At 38.1% G+C, this 22,000-nt stretch overlaps 1 protein-coding gene across 1 annotated transcript; it reads left to right on the plus strand.

The window, feature by feature from the left end:
- Positions 1-966: 966 nt before the first annotated feature.
- LOC307135630 (uncharacterized protein) lies at positions 967-20,774 on the plus strand (the record flags this gene model as incomplete). Its single annotated transcript, XM_079832203.1, has 3 exons — positions 967-1,059; positions 11,709-11,919; positions 19,857-20,774. The coding sequence occupies 3 exons, from the start codon at positions 967-969 to the stop codon at positions 20,558-20,560; spliced, it is 1,008 nt and encodes a 335-aa protein (XP_079688329.1). The 3' UTR covers positions 20,561-20,774.
- Positions 20,775-22,000: the final 1,226 nt, after the last annotated feature.

Here is a 22,000-nt window from a genome sequence, read left to right on the forward strand (position 1 = left end):
TTTCAAACGCGCACTCGATCGGGTTTGCTTTTGGTAGTGCTAGAGGCTACCTTTCTGTGTTACATAATAAGCAGGCAGGGAATCCCAGGGAGGAGGCAGGAACTAACACAAAACAACACTCAAGACAACAAAAGAAAACCAAGCAAATAAAAACTGGCGAAACTAGAACACCAGAAACAAATGATAAACTAAATACAAGGACAGAGCCATGTGCTTAGACACAACACAAACATAGAAACATTAAACAAGAACACAGACAAGGCTGCCAGGGCAGAACCCTGACATAAACAGGGAGTGCAGAATTATTAGGCAAATGAGTATTTTGACCACATCATCCTCGTTATGCATGTTGTCTTACTCCAAGCTGTATAGGCTGGAAAGCCTACTACCAATGAAGCATATTAGGTGATGTGCATCTCTGTAATGAGAAGGGGTGTGGTCTAATGACATCAACACCCTATATCAGGTGTGCATAATTATTAGGCAACTTCCTTTCCTTTGGCAAAATGGGTCAAAAGAAGGACTTGACAGGCTCAGAAAAGTCAAAAATAGTGAGATATATTGCAGAGGGATGCAGCAGTCTTAAAATAGCCAAGCTTCTGAAGCGTGATCATCGAACAATCAAGCGTTTCATTCAAAATAGTCAACAGGGTCGCAAGAAGCGTGTGGAAAAACCAAGGCGCAAAATAACTGCCCGTGAACTGAGAAAAGTCAAGCGTGCAGCTGCTAAGATGCCACTTGCCACCAGTTTGGCCATATTTCAGAGCTGCAACATCACTGGAGTGCCCAAAAGCACAAGGTGTGCAATACTCAGAGACATGGCCAAGGTAAGAAAGGCAGAAAGTCGACCACCACTGAACAAGACACACAAGCTGAAACGTAAAGACTGGGCCAAGAAATATCTCAAGACTGATTTTTCTAAGGTTTTATGGACTGATGAAATGAGAGTGAGTCTTGATGGGCCAGATGGATGGGCCCGTGGCTGGATTGGTAAAGGGCAGAGAGCTCCAGTCCGACTCAGACGCCAGCAAGGTGGAGGTGGAGTACTGGTTTGGGCTGGTATCATCAAAGATTTGCTTGTGGGGCCTTTTCGGGTTGAGGATGGAGCTCAACTCCCAGTCCTACTGCCAGTTTCTGGAAGACACCTTCTTCAAGCAGTGGTACAGGAAGAAGTCTGCATCCTTCAAGAAAAACATGATTTTCATGCAGGACAATGATCCATCACACGCGTCCAAGTACTCCACAGCGTGGCTGGCAAGAAAGGGTATAAAAGAAGAAAATCTAATGATATGGCCTCCTTGTTCACCTGATCTGAACCCCATTGAGAGCCTGTGGTCCATCATCAAATGTGCGATTTACAAGGAGGGAAAACAGTACACCTCTCTGAACAGTGTCTGGGAGGCTGTGGTTGCTGCTGCACGCAATGTTGATGGTGAACAGATCAAAACACTGACAGAATCCATGGATGGCAGGCTTTTGAGTGTCCTTGCAAAGAAAGGTGGCTATATTGGTCACTGATTTGTTTTTGTTTGGTTTTTGAATGTCAGAAATGTATATTTGTGAATGTTGAGATGTTATATTGGTTTCACTGGTAAAAATAAATAATTGAAATGGGTATAAATTTGTTTTTTGTTAAGTTGCCTAATAATTATGCACAGTAATAGTCACCTGCACACACAGATATCCCCCTAAAATAGCTAAAACTAAAAACTACTTCCAAAAATATTCAGCTTTGATATTAATGAGTTTGTTGTGTTCATTGAGAACATGGTTGTTGTTTAATTATTAATGTTGTAAAATTAATCCTCAAAAATACAACTTGCCTAATAATTCTGCACTGCCTGTAGAGGGTACCCGAATCGTTAAGGACGGCTGATTTCAACGACGTCGCACACATTCGTTCTCCTCTTGCGTTGCAAAGACAGTGGGATGTTTTTGCTGTTGAGCGAGATTTCGTTACAGTGCTCTGTTTGAGACACGTTGCTTTGAGTTCTATAGAGCACGGTTATTACTCTTCTGACTGATTTTCTTATTTCACATATCTACTTACATTTTTTCTTTTTTCTTTTCTTTTTCTTTCTTATCAGTTAAATGTTCTCAGTGAAATCGTCTTTTTCCTGTATTTCTTTAAACGCAAGGGGTCTTCGTAATTCTGTCAAAAGAAAAGCTCTCTTACTTTTTTGTAAAAACAAAAACTCACATTGCATATTTTTGCAAGAAACGCATTCTAACCCCGATGACGTGAAGTTCTGGACGAGTCAATGGGGGGACAGAATCATCTTCAGCCATGCCTCAACACATTCCGCAGGAGTTGCAATACTGTTCAACAACCTGCCAGGCAAAATTGTAAAGGTAAAGACAGATTCAAATGGCCACTGGGCTTCAGTTGTTCTGAACATTAATGATGTTTTGTTTATTTTATTCAATGTATATGGTTACAATAGTGCTCCCCTAAACAACAAATTATTGTCTGAAATTTCTGACTCTTTATTTAAATTGAAACTTGTGTATCCAACTAGGGCTGGGCGATATGGAGCAAAAAATATATCTCGATATATTTTGCTATATCTCGATATACGATATATATCTCGATCTTTACAGGAAAAATAACCCCCCAAAAACTACTGCAAAAACAAATATGCCAAATACCACAAAGTCTTTTTTTTTATTGAAGTGCAAAGAGGTAGGCAGTTCATGTAGGAACAAAGTAGGGATGCAACAATACAGTAAGTCCACAGTTCAATACATACCTCGTTTTTTTTTACCACGGTTTTCGGTTCGGTTCTGATGGCTAGTCGCATTAGATTTTTGCTATTCTACTCTTAGCTGAACAGCAAGAGCTTAAGGAGGAAAATTTTTTTTTTTTTAATTGCAATACTCTTTCTTTATTTTACTTAAAAGACTTGAAAAACCTTACTTAAACTTAAAACTTTACTTTTTAAAAAACTTGTACACATTCCTAGTGTACTGTATAATATAAAACAAATATATATTTATAAAGATTTACACTGGCAGCTCAGAACTGTACAGCAGCATGTAAGTATGAGATTGAATTAATAAATGTAAAAATAAAACACTACATAGACTTCCCTATAAAATATACATTGATTCTTATTAAAGCTACTGTATTAGTTTTTCAGTCAAGAGCCGTGAATGATTTTGTCTTTGTCTTTTGTTATTTTATTAACCACTAAAGGAATAGTTCACTCAAAAATGAAAATTCTGTCATTGATTACTCGCGCTCAAGTTGTTTTAAACCTGAATAAAGTTCTTTCTTCTGTTGGACAACATATATTTTGAAGAATATTGGAAACCAAACAGTTGCTGGTCCCCATTGTAGGAAATAATAATATGAATGTCAATCGCTACCATCAGCTGTCTGTGTTCAACAGAAGAAATTAATACAGGTTTGGAACAACATTGGAGTGAGTAAATAATTACATCATTTTAGAATGAACTGTCTCTTTAAGGACAAGCGGCAGCGTGTTCACTATAGGCTGCCCTGCTGTCAATTTAAGACTTTCACGCATCTAATATACAAACACACGCCGATTTTACTTTCACTTTAGACATAACCGACTGTTTATTTTAACCTTGTGTGTATTTGACAGTATTAGCGCAGTAAGATTTAGTCCAGTAATCACTTGTTTGACAGGCTTTTAGTGCGCGTGCTCGGGAAAGCGCATGCGGTGCCCTACGCGCAAGGCTTTAAAACGCATGCAAATAATGAATTTTCATTCAAAAATAAAACAACTCAAATCAAGGGCATAGTAAGTAACCTTCTCCAGCAAGCAAGCATCTCTCTCTCCGTAGTGTACAGTCGCGGGTGTTCTTGTCTCGCAAAGTAATGCTGCCTAGGTAAACTGTATCTTGGATCAAGTGTCTGAGAACCAACTGTCGGCATTCATGGCAGTAGACATCTGTCTGCTGTTCGTCCGACGCCTTAAAACCGAAGTATCTCCAATGGAACGAGTTCTGTAGCCTCGGAGCTGGTTGCGGACGCCGCCATGACAACACGCTAGGGGAGGGGGAACAAAAGCAAGGAGGCGGAGGGCGAGCGGGCGGGGGCGAGCACAGCACAGAGAAGGCAAACAAGCAAAGTGGCGGAATCAGAATTAAATATAAACAATATATCGATATATACGATATGTCAAAATCCATATCGTGTTTAAAAAATATCTCGATATATTTTAAATATCGAGATATCGCCCACCCCTATATCCAACTGATAATATTATCATAGGAGGAGATTTCAACATGGTTATAGATGAAGCATTAGACCGCTTTCCACCTAAGTTTAGTACTTCTCACCCCAATCTTAACTTTCTCAATTTTTGTTTGAATAATAATGTAGTGGATGCTTGGAGGGCTGGGAATCCAAATCTTAAACGATTTTCCTGGTTCAAACCCAATATGACTTCCAAATCGAGAATTGATTATTGGTTAACCATGTCTCCATATCTGCAGCACCTTTAACAGATCACTGTTGCATTTTTTTTATCCTTCTACTCAGCCAAAAGAGAAACACATAACAAGAGTTACTGGAAATTTAATGCTGATTTATTAAAACATAAAAACTTTTGCTCGCAAATTAAATCCATAATTGATGATATAGCATCGCATAAGGATCTTATTTCATTTACAAGCAGATGGGAATATTTAAAACACAAGGTTCGAGAATTTTCTATACAATTCAGTAAAACATTGAGTAAGGCCAGAACACAATTGGAATTAGAATTAACAAGAGAATTAAATTATTTATGTAATAAAAGTGAAATGGACAATGAAAATAAATTACAAATTTTATCCTTGCAATCCAAAATTGATGATTTGTATACTCAAAAAGCTAAAGGAGCATATGTAAGATCTAGAGCTAGATGGATAGAGAAAGGGGAAAAAAAGTAATAATTATTTTTGTAGACTTGAAAAAAGGCGGCAAGAAAAAAATGCCTTAAATTCTGTTTATGTGAATGGAGTTATAAGTACCTGCCCAAAAATGATTTCTTCAGAGATTTTTCAATTTTATAGTTCATTATATAGCTCATCCTTCTCTGTATCAGACTGCAACATTTTTTTTGATAATATACACACTAGCATACCACAATTAGACCAGGAATTTAGAGATTTATGTGAAGCTGACATTATAATAGAGGAAGTAGATAAAGCAATTGATAAATTATCTTCAGGGAAATCCCCAGGCCCAGATGGCCTCACCTCTGAATTCTATAAATTCTTTAGGGAAGATTTAAGAGAACTAATGTTTAAAGCCTTTCTAGAGTGTATCCAAAATAATTCACTGTCTTCAACTATGAAACAAGGATTAATTGTTCTCATCCCCAAACCAGGTAAAGATGCACAACATATAGATAACCTTCGCCCCATCACTTTACTTAATTGTGATTATAAAATCTTAGCTCATATATTTTCAAACAGATTAAAACAATTTTTACATCTAATAATTAGTGAATCACAGTCTGGCTTTATAAAAGGCAGATCAATACATAATAACATCAGATTAATTTTAGATATCTTGGATTATTGTGAATAGATTGAGGATGATGGCTATATCCTTTTTCTAGATTTTAGGAATTTTATATTTAGCTCTCTTGAAAAATTTGGTTTTGGTAATAAATTTGTTTATTTTATAAGAATGTTATATAAAGATATCAATAGTTCTATTTCGCTGTCATTTGGTACATCCCAAAGATTTAATATCTCGCGAGGAATAAGACAAGGATGTCCCATTTCCCCTTTTCTATTCATCTTAGCAGTAGAAATGCTTGCTATCTTGATAGATAGAAACAGCAACTTTGATAAATTGAATGTGTTCGGAAGTCAAGTTGGTATTAGTCAATTAGCTGATGATACGGAGATCTTTCTAAAAGACCAATATCAAATTAGTAAAGCCACTCAATTAATTAACTTATTCTCCAAAGCTTCAGGTTTGCACTTAAATGTAAATAAATGTGAATTATTTGCAATTCATGGAAGTGAATTAGACTCTTTATGTAACATACCAATAAAAACATCTGTGAAATACTTGGGGATAACTATTACTAGAGACAGTAATCAAAGTGTACAAGAGAATTTTGTTAAAACATTTTCAAAAGCAAAAATTATTCTCAATAGCTGGATTCAAAGAGATATCTAAATTTTTGGAAGAGTTTTGTTAACCAAAATGGAATTTCTCTCTAGATTTGTTTACCCAGCCTCCTCTTTACCTATCCCACCCCACCTACTAAAAGAATGCAACACTGCAATTTTTAACTTTATCTGGAAAAATAAGCATCATTATATTAATAAAAATGATTTAATTCACAGCTATGAAGAAGGGGGATTAAATGTTATTGACATAGAATTAATGAATAGTGTTTTAAAAACTCAATGGTTAAGATTGTTTATTTGCAATACAAATAGCATATGGTTTACTATCTCCTCTTCAATATTTGGGAAAGTAGGTGGCTTGGAGTTTTTGATTAGGTGTGACTTTGAGTTGTCCAAATTACCTCTTAAATTATCTGCATTCCATAAACAAGTTCTTTTATATTGGAAATTAGCATTCTCTCACAATTTCAGTCCCAACAAAACTTGTATTTGGAACAATCGCTTTATTTTACACCATAATAAATCTTTATTTTATGAAAATTGGGTTCAATATAACATTCTTTCCCTATTAGATATGATGGACAACTATGGTAATATTCTTAATTACAATGATTTTTGTTTGAAACATGGATTTGTATGTCATCCTAAAGAGTTTTTCACAGTTGTAAATGCCATACCAAAAAACTTGGTATTATTGGTGAAAGGGATTCTTTCATACTACTCTGTATCATTCTCTCTTCCCTCTCCTTGTCTGGGTGAACTGTCTATTAAAGATTATAGATGTAACAATAAATATATTAGAAATATCTTCATTGATAAGCTTCATCCGAATAGAATTAAACGTTACTACATTTTCAAAGATTTTAACCCGGAAGAAGTGAAGGAATTAAGAATGAGTTATCTTGCTTTTCCTTGTCTCCCTAAGGTGAAAGAACTTCATTTTAAAATAATAAATGATATATACCCATCTAAAGAATTTATAAAATCTAAATTTGACATTGACGAAAACTCCTGTCAATTTTGTGAAACTGATATTGAAACCACTGAGCATATTTTTTTTTCTTGCAACTATTCGAAATTGTTTTGGTCTCAATTATATAGTAAACTGTCATGTAGTATTACATGTATAAATCCCCTAGAATACAAGCAAATTAAATTTGGTGTACTTAAAAAAGATTGTTCACAATATTTTTTGATTAATAACCTGTTTGAACTTGGTAAACACTTCATTCATAAATGTAGATTTTTGAAAATCCCACCCTCTTTCCCTCATTTTATTAACAAACTTAAAGTGTTTGCTACTTCACTTCATACACTTTCAAATGAAAAGGCAATCAGAGTTGCTGATTTCTTAAATGAGCTATGTACAATATAGCTCTATGTAACTACCCCTTGCAAGAACCTACTTATTTCTATAAATGTCAGCTTTTATTTATTTATTTTCTTTAATCTTTTTTTTTTTGTATTCTGATCTTCTTGATTGTTTGATTTGAGAATTCATTGCTGTTACATGTCATTTGCATCTATGTCTGCTTCTTGGAAATGTGTTCATTGTTACTGCTTGTTTAATGCCAATTTTGTGTGTAAATTTGTTTACTTTCAATAAAAAAAATAAAAAAAAAACAAGTCTCGGTGAGTCCTTTGAAGGCAGCGTCGACCGCGCACTTCAAAGTACACGGCCTTCAAAGGATGCAGCCCCTGAATTGGGACACAGCTGATGTTTCTCCGTCGCTCTGCATATGTCATCTCCCTCATCGCTCTGATTGGTTTTAGGTCTATCCAATTGCGTCGAGAGGTATTTGAGCGACGCCCCTTTGGAAATGATTTGTCTATGAAGCTTTGCCAGACCATAGCTCAGTTACTACTGAGAATGGTCTGGTTTTAACCAGGCTAGTTAGTTAGGCTATATTTAAATGAGATCTATTGACTGATAGGTATAGACAGTGACAGATAGGATAGATATAGTGACACATTCATATGTTAGATAGTGACAGATAGCACAGCATAAGTGAGATATAGAATTATATAGAGTCATAGGTGATATATAGATATATTCATAGAATAGATAAAAATTGGAGGCTCCACATAAGAGATGCCGTACATTTTTTTATTGCTGAACAAGTAATAATTTACAAACAGCATGGCAATAACAGAACATTTTTGTATTACAAAATACAGATCAGGTGCTTGAAAGTACAGTAGAAAAATATATCAGATGCCGTACATCTGTGGTGTGGGAGCATTTCCATTTGGAAACACCAAAGTGAGCTGTGTGTATTGTTATAGGCAGCTAGCCTTGATGCACCATTTGAGGAGCACTCATCCTGGCATTTTGGAGGGTGCAGACTCAGGGCACAACAAGTCCCCCTTCAACAGCAGAGCAAATAATATTTTGGTAACACTTTACAATAAGGTTCATTAGTTAACTACATTAGTTTACATGAACTAATAATGAACTGCACTTAAAAAGCCTTTATTTATCTTTGTTCATGTTAATTTCAACATTTACTAATGCATTATTAAAATCTTGTTAACATTAGTTAATGCACTGTGAACTAACATGAACAAACCATGAAGGGCTGGATTTTTATTAACTAACGTTAACAAAGATGAATTAATGCTGAACAGAGGTGTTGTTCATGGTTAGTTCATGTTAACTAATGCATTAACTAATGTTAACTAATACAACCTTATTGTAAAGTGTTACCAATATTTTTTATAAAATAATATAAAAATGTTATGTAACAAATGTGACACATTGTGGCTTTATTCATTTTAATAATGTTCATTTTTCACGGCCACAAAAAAAAAACAGTTAATCACAATGAGGAGGCTACAGGTTACACAACCAAGATCATGTAGTTGTCAGACAGATGTTAAAAACAGATGTTTTTGATAAAATCCGAGAGCTCACTGACCTCTCTATAGAAATCAAATCAATTAACACTGTCATTTCCTAGAAAGGAAGTAAAGACATTAGTAAAACAGTCCATGTGACTGCAGTGGTTCAACCTTAATGTTATGAAGTGACGAGAATACTTTTTGTGTGCAAACAAATGAACAAAAATAATGACTTTATTCAACAATGTCTTCTCTTCTCTGTCACTCAAAAATTATTGAGATTTTATATTACATATTTATTATTTAATAATATATTTATCATTGAGAATATCTAGATGTAGATCTATATATCTACATATTTAGATGTAGAATCTTAGTCTACATCTAAAAATCATCAGTCATAATTAGTACACTTATTTTCAGGTATTTTTAGACTCAAATGAACTTTATAATGAATATATTAATATATTATATAAATAATGTATTCCCCTAAACAATACAGTTTTAACTTTTAGACAAAGTCTCTCAGTCTTTATTAGTTTCCTAATATTTTCAACACATCATTGAACAACATGTATTTAACCAATACATTCAACTCTGAATTACTGTCATCTCTTGTATTATTTCTATTTGTGCACTTCTGTGAATGGAGACTGTAGAGTGTAGTGAGTGTGTGAACGGGACTTTTATTTTGGTGTGGTGATGTGACGTCATAAGGCCGCGCTCCTGCATCTGTTGTGATTCGGCTGAAGAAAGGTTTGTGTTTTAAGTGTTTAAAACTATAGAAACCATCTGCAAAGTTTTACAATCAACGCAGATCGAATTATTTATTATGAAATGTAGCATTGCATTGCTTTATCTAACATTTATTAACGTTGTGTGAGCAAAGTAACAGAAGGTGCGTCTCATTTCTATATTGAGAATGAGGAGATGTCGTCACGACACAGCGCCCCGCCCCCCTTCCGCCATTTTGGGGGTCTGCCCGCCAGGTAATGGATTCGGACAGAGACTGGAGAAGAGATATTCTGATGATTACTATGTACAGAGTTTTCCAAACTCAACTGAACATGAAGTTTTAATTCACCCAAGCCGATCTGAGAAAGCAGCGGCTGGTAAACGTACGCCATTATTTCACCACAGGGTGTCAGTCATGGTCTTAACTAGTGAGCGCGATGCTGAAGTGTGAGACACTTGATCAATACGAACCTTTATTTATTTGTATTAAACATGTTGATCACTATTCTGTCATTTTTCATTGTCAGTCATTTTACTGTATGTTATAAACATGTTTATGCCCAAAACGCTTAAATAATATTCAAGGTAGTTCTAGTTGACTGCAATTTTCCTCTACTGTGTGCGCATCACTGTTTAAGATTAATTCAATATTTAACATTGTTAACGTTACATCCATTTAAGGCACGTACCGAGCATTCATTCTACTTAAGAAGGCTGGAATAAAAGCACCGGCGCACACAAACGATCATTTAAATGTTTAGTCAAATTAATTTAAAAATATAAACTCAATAGGTATAAAATATTATCAGTAAGAGAAAAACACTGCTAATGATGACGGCACTGGACTGCTGCAGGATAGTGGGGAGATATATTTATTATTCAGAATGCACAGGAAATATATTTATAGAAACATTTCAGTGCAAGGTGGTTCGGAGTTCTGCCGTGGCAGCTCGTATGGGTCAACGTTTTTGATATCAGCCAGCTTCTCTAAATACCTCAGCTTGGCGCTGGTAGTACGTTTCTCCCTGTAAGAGACCTCTTCTTCTCCATTTCTTCTAAGTTTTCTCGTAATTTCTCCGCTTAAACGCCGCGATGATAATTCCTCGAGCCGTCTTTCCTGCTCTGATCTCTGTATCGCTCTTACAATGTTACCCCTGGCAACCGATAGCGTGGGATCCCAGAATGGTGTAGGGCTCAGACTCCGCCCACGACCATGACGTATCTCCTCATTCTCAATTGTAAATCAGTTCATCATATAAACATGAGTTCAGTCTCTGGAGAGTAGAGATGATGAGAGAAACTGAGCTTTATCACACTCTCTAGTGTTCATTATTAGTGTGTAGTGCTAGTGTTGAGTGTGACTGAGACTGAACTAGAGCTGATAGAGACTCAGTTCATCATATAAACATGAGTTCAGTCTCTGGAGAGTAGAGATGATGGAGAAACTGAGCTTTATCACACTCTCTAGTGTTCATTATTAGTGTGTAGTGCTAGTGTTGAGTGTCACTGAGACTGAACTAGAGCTGATAGAGACTCAGTTCATCATATAAACATGAGTTCAGTCTCTGGAGAGTAGAGATGATGGAGAAACTGAGCTTTATCACACTCTCTAGTGTTCATTATTAGTGTGTAGTGCTAGTGTTGAGTGTTACTGAGACTGAACTAGAGCTGATAGAGACTCAGTTCATCATATAAACATGAGTTCAGTCTCTGGAGAGTAGAGATGATGAGAGAAACTGAGCTTTATCACACTCTCTAGTGTTCATTATTAGTGTGTAGTGCTAGTGTTGAGTGTTACTGAGACTGAACTAGAGCTGATAGAGACTCAGTTCATCATATAAACATGAGTTCAGTCTCTGGAGAGTAGAGATGAGAGAAATTAAATAAATATATAGTGTTTGTGTAATTTGTTTTCTTTTATTAGTTTGTAGTGCTAGTTTTGAGTGTTACTGAGACTGTTGATACTGAACTAGAGCTGATTGAGACACTCAGAGATTTAATGTGGATTTATTTTTCGTCTTAAACAGGACAAACACACAGAAAAAGTCCTGGAGAAGCGGCTGAGATCATTAATAAAGATGATGTTTATTAAAGAGGAGAGTGAAGACCTGAGGATTGAAAATGTATTCAGTTTGAAACATGAAGAAACTGAGGAACAAACAGAGAAAGAGGAGAGAGAAGACATGAAGATTGAAGAAACATTGAGTGTCAAACATGAAGAAACTGAAGAACACTCAGGTTGGTTTCATTCTCAAAGCTGAACTCACTCATTTGATATTTTCAAGTCTACACGCTCACAGATCCTCTCATTATAACAAGCAAAGCTTATACTCAATGTAAATAATTTTTTGTGCTGTTAGATTCATTGGTTTATAGAGGGATTTTCTGTCGATCACTATAACAGCTGCACTGCTTGCTTTCTGTAGTCTATACTACATTCACAATTTGAAGAAAAGTTTTGTCATGTTTCTTAAGAGGACCAACGTCCACATATACCGCAAAGTTTCAGGAATGACGAACGCTTTTAATTGACTGAATCCGCTTTCCTGTTCCGCGAGTCGCTCCTGAAATGGCCTAGACCAGGTAAACCCAGCCCAAACTGCAGGCGATTTGATTTCGGCCTGTACCTCAGGGTGGAAACCTGTACATATTTCTATACTGCTTCTGTTACAAATTTGCGGGGACCAATCAGAAACCGGCTTATTCACCTGGCGCGCTATTGGCGGGTTTAACACAATGACGGATAGTTCGGTGCGCGCGTGTAACCGAGTGCAATCTTTAACAGTTCAGTCGTCTTGTTTCAAGAACCGAACACACTTCAATCCGAGTTCCCACACTCGCCCCCAGGGTATTTGTAACTTGCTTTTGCAAAATCTTTGCACTCACATCTAGAGCTACACTTATGTCAATAACCAGTCAAGAAACTAAGATGTTAAAGGGATAGAAACTTCTGTCATCATTTACTCCCCCTCAAGTTGTTCCAATCCTGTATGAGTTTCTTTGTTCTGCTGAACACAAAAGAAGATATTTTGAATAATGTTTGTAACCAAGCAGAGAGAGCAACCATTGACTACCATAGTATTTTTAGTCAATGGTTGCTCTCTCTGCTTGGTTACAAACATTATTAAAAATATCTTCTTTTGTGTTCAGCAGAACAAAGAAACTCATACAGGTTTGGAACAACTTGAAGGTGAGTAAATAATGACAGAAGTTTCATTTTTTGGTGAACTATCCCTTTAACAAGTAAAACGTGACAGACATATTCTCTTCCATTTCTACTCTGTTAAAGAAAAGTTGTAATGTTAGCTTTTAGACACATCAAAGGGGGAATTTCCTTAGGCCAGATTTTGCTCCTGATTAGATTAGATTAGATTAGATTCAACTTTATTGTCATTATACAAGTACAAGGCAACGAAATGCAGTTTAGGTCTAACCAGAAGTGCAATAGCAGCAAGTGCAGGATATACAATGGTTGCGTAAGTGCAGGGCATGGAAATGTACTGAATATATATAAATATGTATAAATAAAGAGATGGTTATTACTATAAACAGAACTGAATTTACAGGTGAATATATACAGTGAGTAAATATACAGATGGCTATTACTATAAACAGAATTTTACAGATAGAGGTATACAATAATATGTTAGGCTAATATGAGGAATATAGCAGTGGATTAAGGTAGTGCAATAAATTATGGACAGAGCTATCCGAAAGAAAGTGTAAAAGTGCAGTGGAAAGTGGTTGCATATTACAGTTAGAAGTACGGTGCAAAATGCAAACAGTGGTACTATAAATACAGTCGGCAGTGCAAATGAGCATAATCCAGTAAAGATATGGTGGTGCAAAATGTCCTTGAGGATGCTGCGAGCTCGATGCAGACAGCGTTTCTTCTGGATGTGCTTGATGGCAGGTAGTGGAGCACGACATGTCCGCCGAGATGTGGATCCCCAGGAACTTGAAACTGGAGACGCGCTCAACAGCCATTCCATTGATGTGGATGGTGTCGTGTGTGCCTCTTGACTCTTTCCTGAAGTCCACAATGAGCTCCTTCGTTTTGGTGGTGTTGAGGAGCAGGTTATTATCAGCGCACCATGTGGCCAGGTGCTGGATCTCCTCCCTGTAGGCAGTCTCATCGTTGTTGCTGATGAGACCAATCACCGTAGTGTCGACCGCAAACTTGACGATGGAATTAGATCCATACACAGGCTTGCAGTCAGAGGTGAAGAGGGAGTAGAGAAAAGGACTTCGCACACAGCCCTGTGGTACACCAGTGTTAAGAGTGATGGATGTGGAGCAGGTGGATCCTGATCGAACATTCTGGGGTCTGTCAGTTAGGAAGTCCAAAATCCAGTTACACATTGAAGTGTTGATGCCCAGGTCTCCAAGTTTGGCTATTAACTTGGTTAGTATGACAGTGTTGAATGCTGAGCTGAAGTCAACAAACAGCATGCGTGCATACGTGTTCTTATGGTCCAGATGGGTGAGCACAGAGTGCAGTGCCATGGAAACTGCATCCTCTTTGCTCCTATTGCTGCGGTAGGCAAACTGGTGTGAGTCCAATGTGGATGGTAGAGAGTCTTTTAGGTGTTCCAGGACCAGCCGCTCAAAGCACTTCATAACGTTGGGTGTGAGTGCTACAGGGCGGTAGTCATTAGGGCACCTCGGGCTGGAGTGTTTCGGCACTGGCACAATGGAAGTGCGTTTAAAGCATGATGGTACAGCTGCTTGGGCAAGAGACAGGTTGAAAATGTCTGTAAAAACCCCAGCGAGCTGCTCCGCACATGCCCTGAGAACACGTCCAGGGATGTTGTCTAGTCCAGCAGCCTTGTGCGCGCTGATCCGGCTCAGTGCCTTGCAGACATCTGTGGAGGAGAGTGTGATTGGTGGGTGGTCAGCTGAGTGTTTGAGCTTGGTGGCAGTTTCTCTGTTGTCTCTTTCAAAACGAGCATAGAAGTAATTTAGCTCGTTCAGGAAGTTGACTGCGGGAAGTTGACATCAGTGGCTGCGGGGGTGGACCGGGTTTGTATTCGCTGATGGCCTGAATGCCCTGCCACATGCGTCGAGGGTCAGAGTTGGAAAAGTGTCCCTCTATCTTTAGCTTGTAGCAGTGCTTGGCCTTTTTGATGCCCCTCTTCAGGTTTGCTCTGGATGTACTGTAGGCTTGTGCATCACCTGATCTGAAGGCAGTGTTGCGTGACTTCAGCAGGAGTCACACTTCCCTGTTCATCCAAGGCTTCTGATAAATGTACCCTATACAATAGCCTACTCATCAAACATTCAGTGTAAGTGTAAACACATGACATAACATTATTTAATATTTGAATCACAGCATTGACAACACAAGTGCATTTTACCTCAAACTTGCGACTAGTTAACTTTCTAAAGTAGCACTGACAAAATTATATTCTGAATTAAAAATATTTTTATACCACTTTTTAATGTGTGATTGTGTAAAGGTGTTCACGAGATGCCAACCTTTCGCGAACTTGCTTTCAACGGCGAACACTCGTTCTCATGGAGACGGCGGTGTGCACGGAGTGGAGGGGCTGTGTGTGTGTGTGTTGTGTGTGTGGCGCGCAGGGGCGTAAATCGCAGAGTGGATGGGGGGGACAGGACCCCCCCTATCTGAGGGCTGTCCCCCCCTAAAAACCATGCTGAGTATTGTAAATAATATAACAATATATATTTAAAATAAATGTGTAAGTAGTAAAACAATACAAACGCAAACGGGACACAAAAATGCGTTTTAAGTTTAGAAACATTTTGAGTCCCCCCTTGCCTCACAGTGGTTTGATCCACCTTGCACCTCAACTAACGTTACATAGAACGTAGAAAAACTACCACACAGCAGACAGCAGTTGTGAAACACCAGTAAGTCAAGGCTATTTTATTCACTTTAAACGTCAGATGAAGTGATTCTTTTCTCTTTAATACAGATTAGGCAAAACACTGTTAACATCACTTGCCCACCGCCGCACCGCTCCGCTGTATAGTAATAAAATCATTGAGTTCAGTTAGAGAACTGACAAAACAATTAAAAACTGAACGGGTCTGCTCAATACAGCACGAGCCGAACGAGCAAAATAGCTGACAGACAAGATTATCGAAGATTTGGTTTCAAAGTGTAAAAGCGCCTATTTAAGGGAGTGTGTCATTGTACTGTTTTGTTGTTGTGTTTTTCATTACGAATAATAGGCTATTGAACCCAAAATTCAAGCAACCCGCCCCCAAATTAAAAAAATTGAAGTTCAGTCAGATCTGTGTAGGGTTTTGCTCAATATGATGATAAGTGGCAGATCAGAGGCTTCTGCAGTTGAATATCTAAATATCTGAATATCATAGTATAACATACTATGTGGAGGACGCAAGATAATTGAATAATTATAATATGACTGCGTGGTGAACCTTAATCGTATGTAAACTACTATCGCTTTGTGTTGTTGGTCAGATAAAATGACAGAGAAAAGAAAAACGGAGATTAGATTATTAGATAATTTTTCAGTGCACCAAAACGGCAAATAAGTACGAAATGTTTTATTTTTTTTTATTTTTTTTTTGTGGTACACATATCCTTACAAGTACGATTCTGGCTGTATTATTTGTGTCCCCTTCAAAAATTGCTCTTTTCTAAAAATCTCTTCTCTTAATCTAAAACTTTTAGATTAAATTTACGCCCCTGGTGGCGCGTGTGTATGTGAGAGAGACGCGTGAGTGAGAGACGCAGGGGAAGGAAATGCAGCTGAAGGTTATTTGCTCAATGAAAGACATTGATGAAGACGAAAACTAAGGACATTTAATCTATAATTTTATTTTAGTCAGTTTTGCCAAACACACATTACAGTTTTGGTTAGTTACCATTTTTTTGTAATGCCTCGTTTTTATTTTTATTTCAGTTAATGACAACCCACCTAGTTTTCGTTTTTTCGTTCGCTTTCGTTAACGATTAAAACCTTGGTAACGATGAGACGAGATGAAGTTACTTGCAGTAGTGCTCCGGTCTGCAACGCTGTATCATCTTGATAGCACAATGACTCTTTGTACTTCTGTCCAACTTCCGACTTTTCGGCTATTTTTTTGTAGCTGGTGTTGGAAATTGCCGTTTCCTCCCCAGTTCTTTGGTTTGTCAATAAGTAGACGCAAGAGATTCAGTAAAAGTATAAAAGTAACTTGAAAGTTTAATAAAGCAAAATCAGATCAGCTTCTGAGCTCAGGATTACAGAACAGCAAATCAATACTGACATACGGGCGGTCCGTAATGTCTCACAAGGCTAAGTATGCAGTTTTTATTCTTGTGTTGGTGACGCCTTTCTCCTGGTTCGATGAACACCTTCCAATGGCCTTTGCTCCTCTCGACCTCCCCTATTTGGCATCTGCACACAAAAACATACCAAGCATAGCCGCTCCCCCACTGCCAGATCAATGTTTCAAATACTTTCGCTTTCAGAGCATGCCTCTAGTTAATTCATATGGTGACTGGCTTTAGTCACCATAGGCCTCTGCTTTAAGTGGTTACACAAGCATATTAAAAGATTCCAAACATATTGTAATATACCAAACATAGTTAACCTTTTTAGATAACACATAATTGTCCCATAAAACATAATTATCCCACACTGGATATAAATCATTTGTTGCGTCTAAATATGAATGAGGATAGGGTTATTGATAAATCGAATTGTTATTGTTGTTCTTATTATCATTTAGGGGGGCTTAGGAACATTTTGGGGTAGCTTCAGCCCCCCTAAAATAGGCCTAACGACGTCCCTGATGCTGAGGATACATTACAACTTACTGTCATGTGGTGTAATCGCTAAATCAGTGTTTCAACGAGGGAAAGACGTCAATATAACTGCTTGTAAACTAAACAATGTCATGTAACGTTAGCATCACATTTACCTCAGGCAGTCATTCAGTGTCAACATATATTTAGTGAAAGAGTTGATTTCTCTAGTGAATAAAATTATGCTCTATATTAGCCGTTATATTCATTATATTCTACTTAACCTGTTAGTGATGTCGTGATTATTTCATGCATGTTAAATAAACCTGTCGTGAAAATGACCTACACTGTGTATAAAATTATATTTCAACAATGAATTGGAGAAAAAACTATTTTATAATTGGAGTTAAGGGTACTGCACACGGTGCGATTTTTCTAAATCCTCTGCGAATGTTGCTTGTCAGACTGTACGAACACGATCCCTGATGTAATACATGTCACACTGTAGGATCTCAGTTGTCATTATGTCAGACTGTACGACAGTCAAACGCGAAAACGGACGCAAGCAAGAGACTCGTACGGACTGAGTTTTACGTCATCAATCCGTGACACGTTCAGTAACGGTGAGCCGCATTCACAGACACAATGGTAGCGTTCAGCAAACAACAAAAACAAGCAGTGGCATTTTTCATTCACCTGACTCTTTTCGACATGTTCCCTGGTGTGCAGCTGAAGCTTGACCTAACAGAATTAAAGGGGTGGTAAAACACATTCTTTCGAAGGCTTGATTGTGTTTGTGGGGTGCACTGTAACGTGTTCATGCTTCGTTTTAAAAAAAATTGCATTATTTTTCATAAATTTTACCTTTATTCTACACTACTCTGTCCCTCTTTGTAAAAACGGTATGAAGCCAGTCCCTCAAAAATACGCAATGGGCTCAGATTGGTTAGCTGGCCCAGTGTGTTGTGATTCGCTAACCGCCCTGTGCACGTTTGTCGGAAACGTCCCGCCCCTTACCTTTACCGGTAGACTGTGCTTTGGGTAGTACTAGAAACAATGGCATCAATAAAATCATACCAATTTGAGCCCGAATCGGACCCAGACAATTTTAGTGAAGATGATCGAGCAGAACCTGTTCAGTCCTCAAGAGTAAAGACTGCGGATCTATAGTGATCGCTACTGAATGGCACCGTTACTTTTGTATTTTTAGAACGATTATAGCCAAATATCAATACATAAAAGCTCTAAGAATAATTTACACTAATGCCAAGTTCGCTGTTGAGATTTAAAAAAAAGTTTGTAACGTTAGGTGTTTGTCGGATAACGTTAAGTATGAATGAGCATTTAACAAACTGGTTTGCAGAGCCAAACAGCGTTGTCATCTGTTTACTTCCTTGCCACAACGTACAATTAACAATACAGACTATTACAGGAAAACACATCAACGAAAAATAAATCATACTTACAGGTTGTGGCCCGTAAACAGCTTCTGTTTTTGAATCCATCCTTCAGGACAAGCCGCTGTGCGAATCCTGCATTGAACTCGCGAAGATTGTGGAAGCTTTCCTCCGTGAATATTGCAGCGGGAGCCCTGGCAGTGTTTGTCTCGTGCAGCTGAACCGCGGCTCGTGTATTGCAAATACAGACGGATATTGTCCATTATGTCACATTTTCCGGTCTTCTCATCCGACCCCTGTTCCCCTCTGTCTCATACACACACGCATATAACATGATGTTGTATATTAAACGCACTGCAACGCACCCCCGTCCCTAGGAAGGCTGAACAAAGTGGACCTGCAACTTTGTTGATGAAAATAACAGCGTTTCGTCGGCATTGCGGCAACAACACTCCAGCCTACTAACCACAACAACGCTTTCCCGCGGCGATACAAAATGGCCTCGCCCCCCACTTATTTAATATTCTCGGAGGAGGGGTTTATGTAAATATTGGGGCTGGTGATGTCAGAGACCCTGGAGGAATGTCTAGTAGTCCCTACTGGCCGTTTGCTGTAGTCCTTAGAAATTGATTTCTTTAAAAGCAAATATCTCCCTTTGCTTTAAACTTTGAACATTGTAACTTTGCAGATGTTGTTTATGCTCAAACAGCAACATTACACATTAGCTAAAGTTAGAAAAGTCAAATCGTGGTTTACCAACCCTTTAAATAGCAAATCGAATCATAATATCTGTCAGAAAAATCGCAATTAGATATTTTCCCCAAATCGCAAAACCCTATATTACAAACCACTTCAATAACAACTGTGGCAGTGTCCTGAACACATAGAATCCAAACATGATGAAAAGAGAGTTTGTACATTTTCCTAAAGAAATGTAACCCCTCTTTCTGTAGCTTACTGGGAATAGGATGTAACATACATGTTTCTGGTTTAATGTCTTTGTCTGTTGTTTTGTGCCATTGAACTGCGGTTAACTTTTTTTTTGTCTCTTTTAGATCTGATGGCACTAAAAGTGGAGAGCCAAGAACTAAATCCAATGGAAGAGAAAGATCCGTATGGGCAACATCATGATTTCATAGCTGGAGAAAAATCTTTTAGTTGCTCACAGACTGAAAAGATTTCCTCACAAAAAAAGTCTGGAAAGAGTTTAATTGAAAAACAGCACCTTAAAGTCCACAGGAAAATGAACACTGGGGAGAAGCCTTACACCTGCCAGCAGTGTAGAAAGAGTTTCAGACGTAAAGGAAACCTTGAGGAACACATGAGAATTCACACTGGAGAGAAGCCTTACACCTGCCAACAGTGTGGAAAGAGTTTCACTCATAAACAGTCTCTTAAAGTCCACATGAGAATTCACACTGGAGAGAAGCCTTACACCTGCCAACAGTGTGGAAAGAGCTTTACTCGAAAAGGGCTTCTTAAAGGCCACATGAGAATTCACACTGGAGAGAAGCCTTACAGCTGCCCACAGTGTGGAAAGAGCTTCACTCGAAAAGGAACCCTTCAGGAACACATGAGAATTCACACTGGAGAGAAGCCTTACACCTGCCAACAGTGTGGAAAGAGTTTCACTCATAAAGTAAACCTTGAGAAACACATGAGAATTCACACAGGAGAGAAGGCTTACACCTGCCAAGAGGTAATGACCCCTTCCTCTCAAAACATGACTCTGCACCAGTGCACAAAGCAAGATCCATAAAGACATGGAAGTGGAGGAACTTGACTGGCCTGCACAGAGTCCTGACCTCAACCCGATAGAACACCTTTGGGATGAATTAGAGCAGAGACTGAGAGCCAGGCCTTCTCCTCCAACATCAGTGCCTGACCTCACAAATGTGCTTCTAGAAGAATGATACAATAAAATCCCGTAAACACACTCCTATACCTTGTGGAAAGCCTTCCCAGAAGAGTTGAAGCTGTTATATCCGCAAAAGGCTGGCCAGGGTTAGTTCACCCAAAAATGAAATGTAATTTATTCCTCACCCTCATGCCGTTCCACACCCGTAAGACCTCCGTTCATCTTAGGAACACAAATGAAGATATTTTTGTTGAAATCTGAAGACTCAGTGAGGCCTCCATAGGGAGCACAGAAATGTACACTCTCAAGATCCATTAATGTACTAAACACAATTTAAATCAGTTCATGTGAGTACAGTGGTTCAATATTAATATCATAAGCAACGATAATATATATATATATATATATATATATATATATTTTAAGAATCTTAAACATAAATAGCCACACAAATGTGGTCCAGGAAAAGCGTACTTTGATTATCTTCACTGCATGCATATTTAAAGGTCCCGTTCTTCGTGATCCCATTGTTCAAACTTTAGTTAGTGTGTAATGTTGCTGTTAGAGCATAAATAATACCTGTAAAATTATAAAGCTCAAAGTTCAATGCCAAGCGAGATATTTTATTTAACAGAAGTTCCCTTTCAAAGCCTACAGCGAACGGCTGGCTTGGACTACATCCTGGTACTTCCTGCAGTAATTACGTCAGTAGAACAGACTAACCTCCGCCCACAAGAATACGATAAAAAGGGGGCGTGGTCTTGTTGCTGTCCCACGTGGAGAAGAGGACGGTCACGTGGAGAAAAGGAACTGTAGCTTGAGTGTGTTTGTCGCCATGTCGTCGAGACGCTGTTATTTTCATCCCGGAGTCAAATCACCTTTGTTTGGCTTTCCCAGGGACGCTATAGAGATCATTCTCCCGTTAAGAGGCGTGACCTTTCCGTACAACTTGCGCTAAGCTGCTGTCAAATCACAACACAGGAACCGCTGGCACAATCAGAACTCGTTACGTATTTCTGAAGGAGGGACTTCAGAGAACAAGGAACTCATCAGCCCGTTTTTAGGACAGTGAAAACAGCGGTATACAGATGAGTAAATTGTGTGAAAAATACTGTTTTTTTTTACACGCGAAACATGAACACGTTATATTGCACACTGTAAACACAATCAAAGCTTCAAAAAAACACGAAGAACTGGACCTTTAAAACAAAATGAAATATAACATTCAACCTATAAATATGTGGTTCAGGCAATATGTGGATATGTACTCTGATTATCTTCACTGTAATAAAATGAAATATGACAAACACAACTCTCTTTTTGTTAAACATCAGTTTTAAT

This window comes from Gobio gobio (assembly GCF_949357685.1).
Source record: "Gobio gobio genome assembly, chromosome: 1".
NCBI classification, from domain to species: Eukaryota; Metazoa; Chordata; class Actinopteri; order Cypriniformes; family Gobionidae; genus Gobio; species Gobio gobio.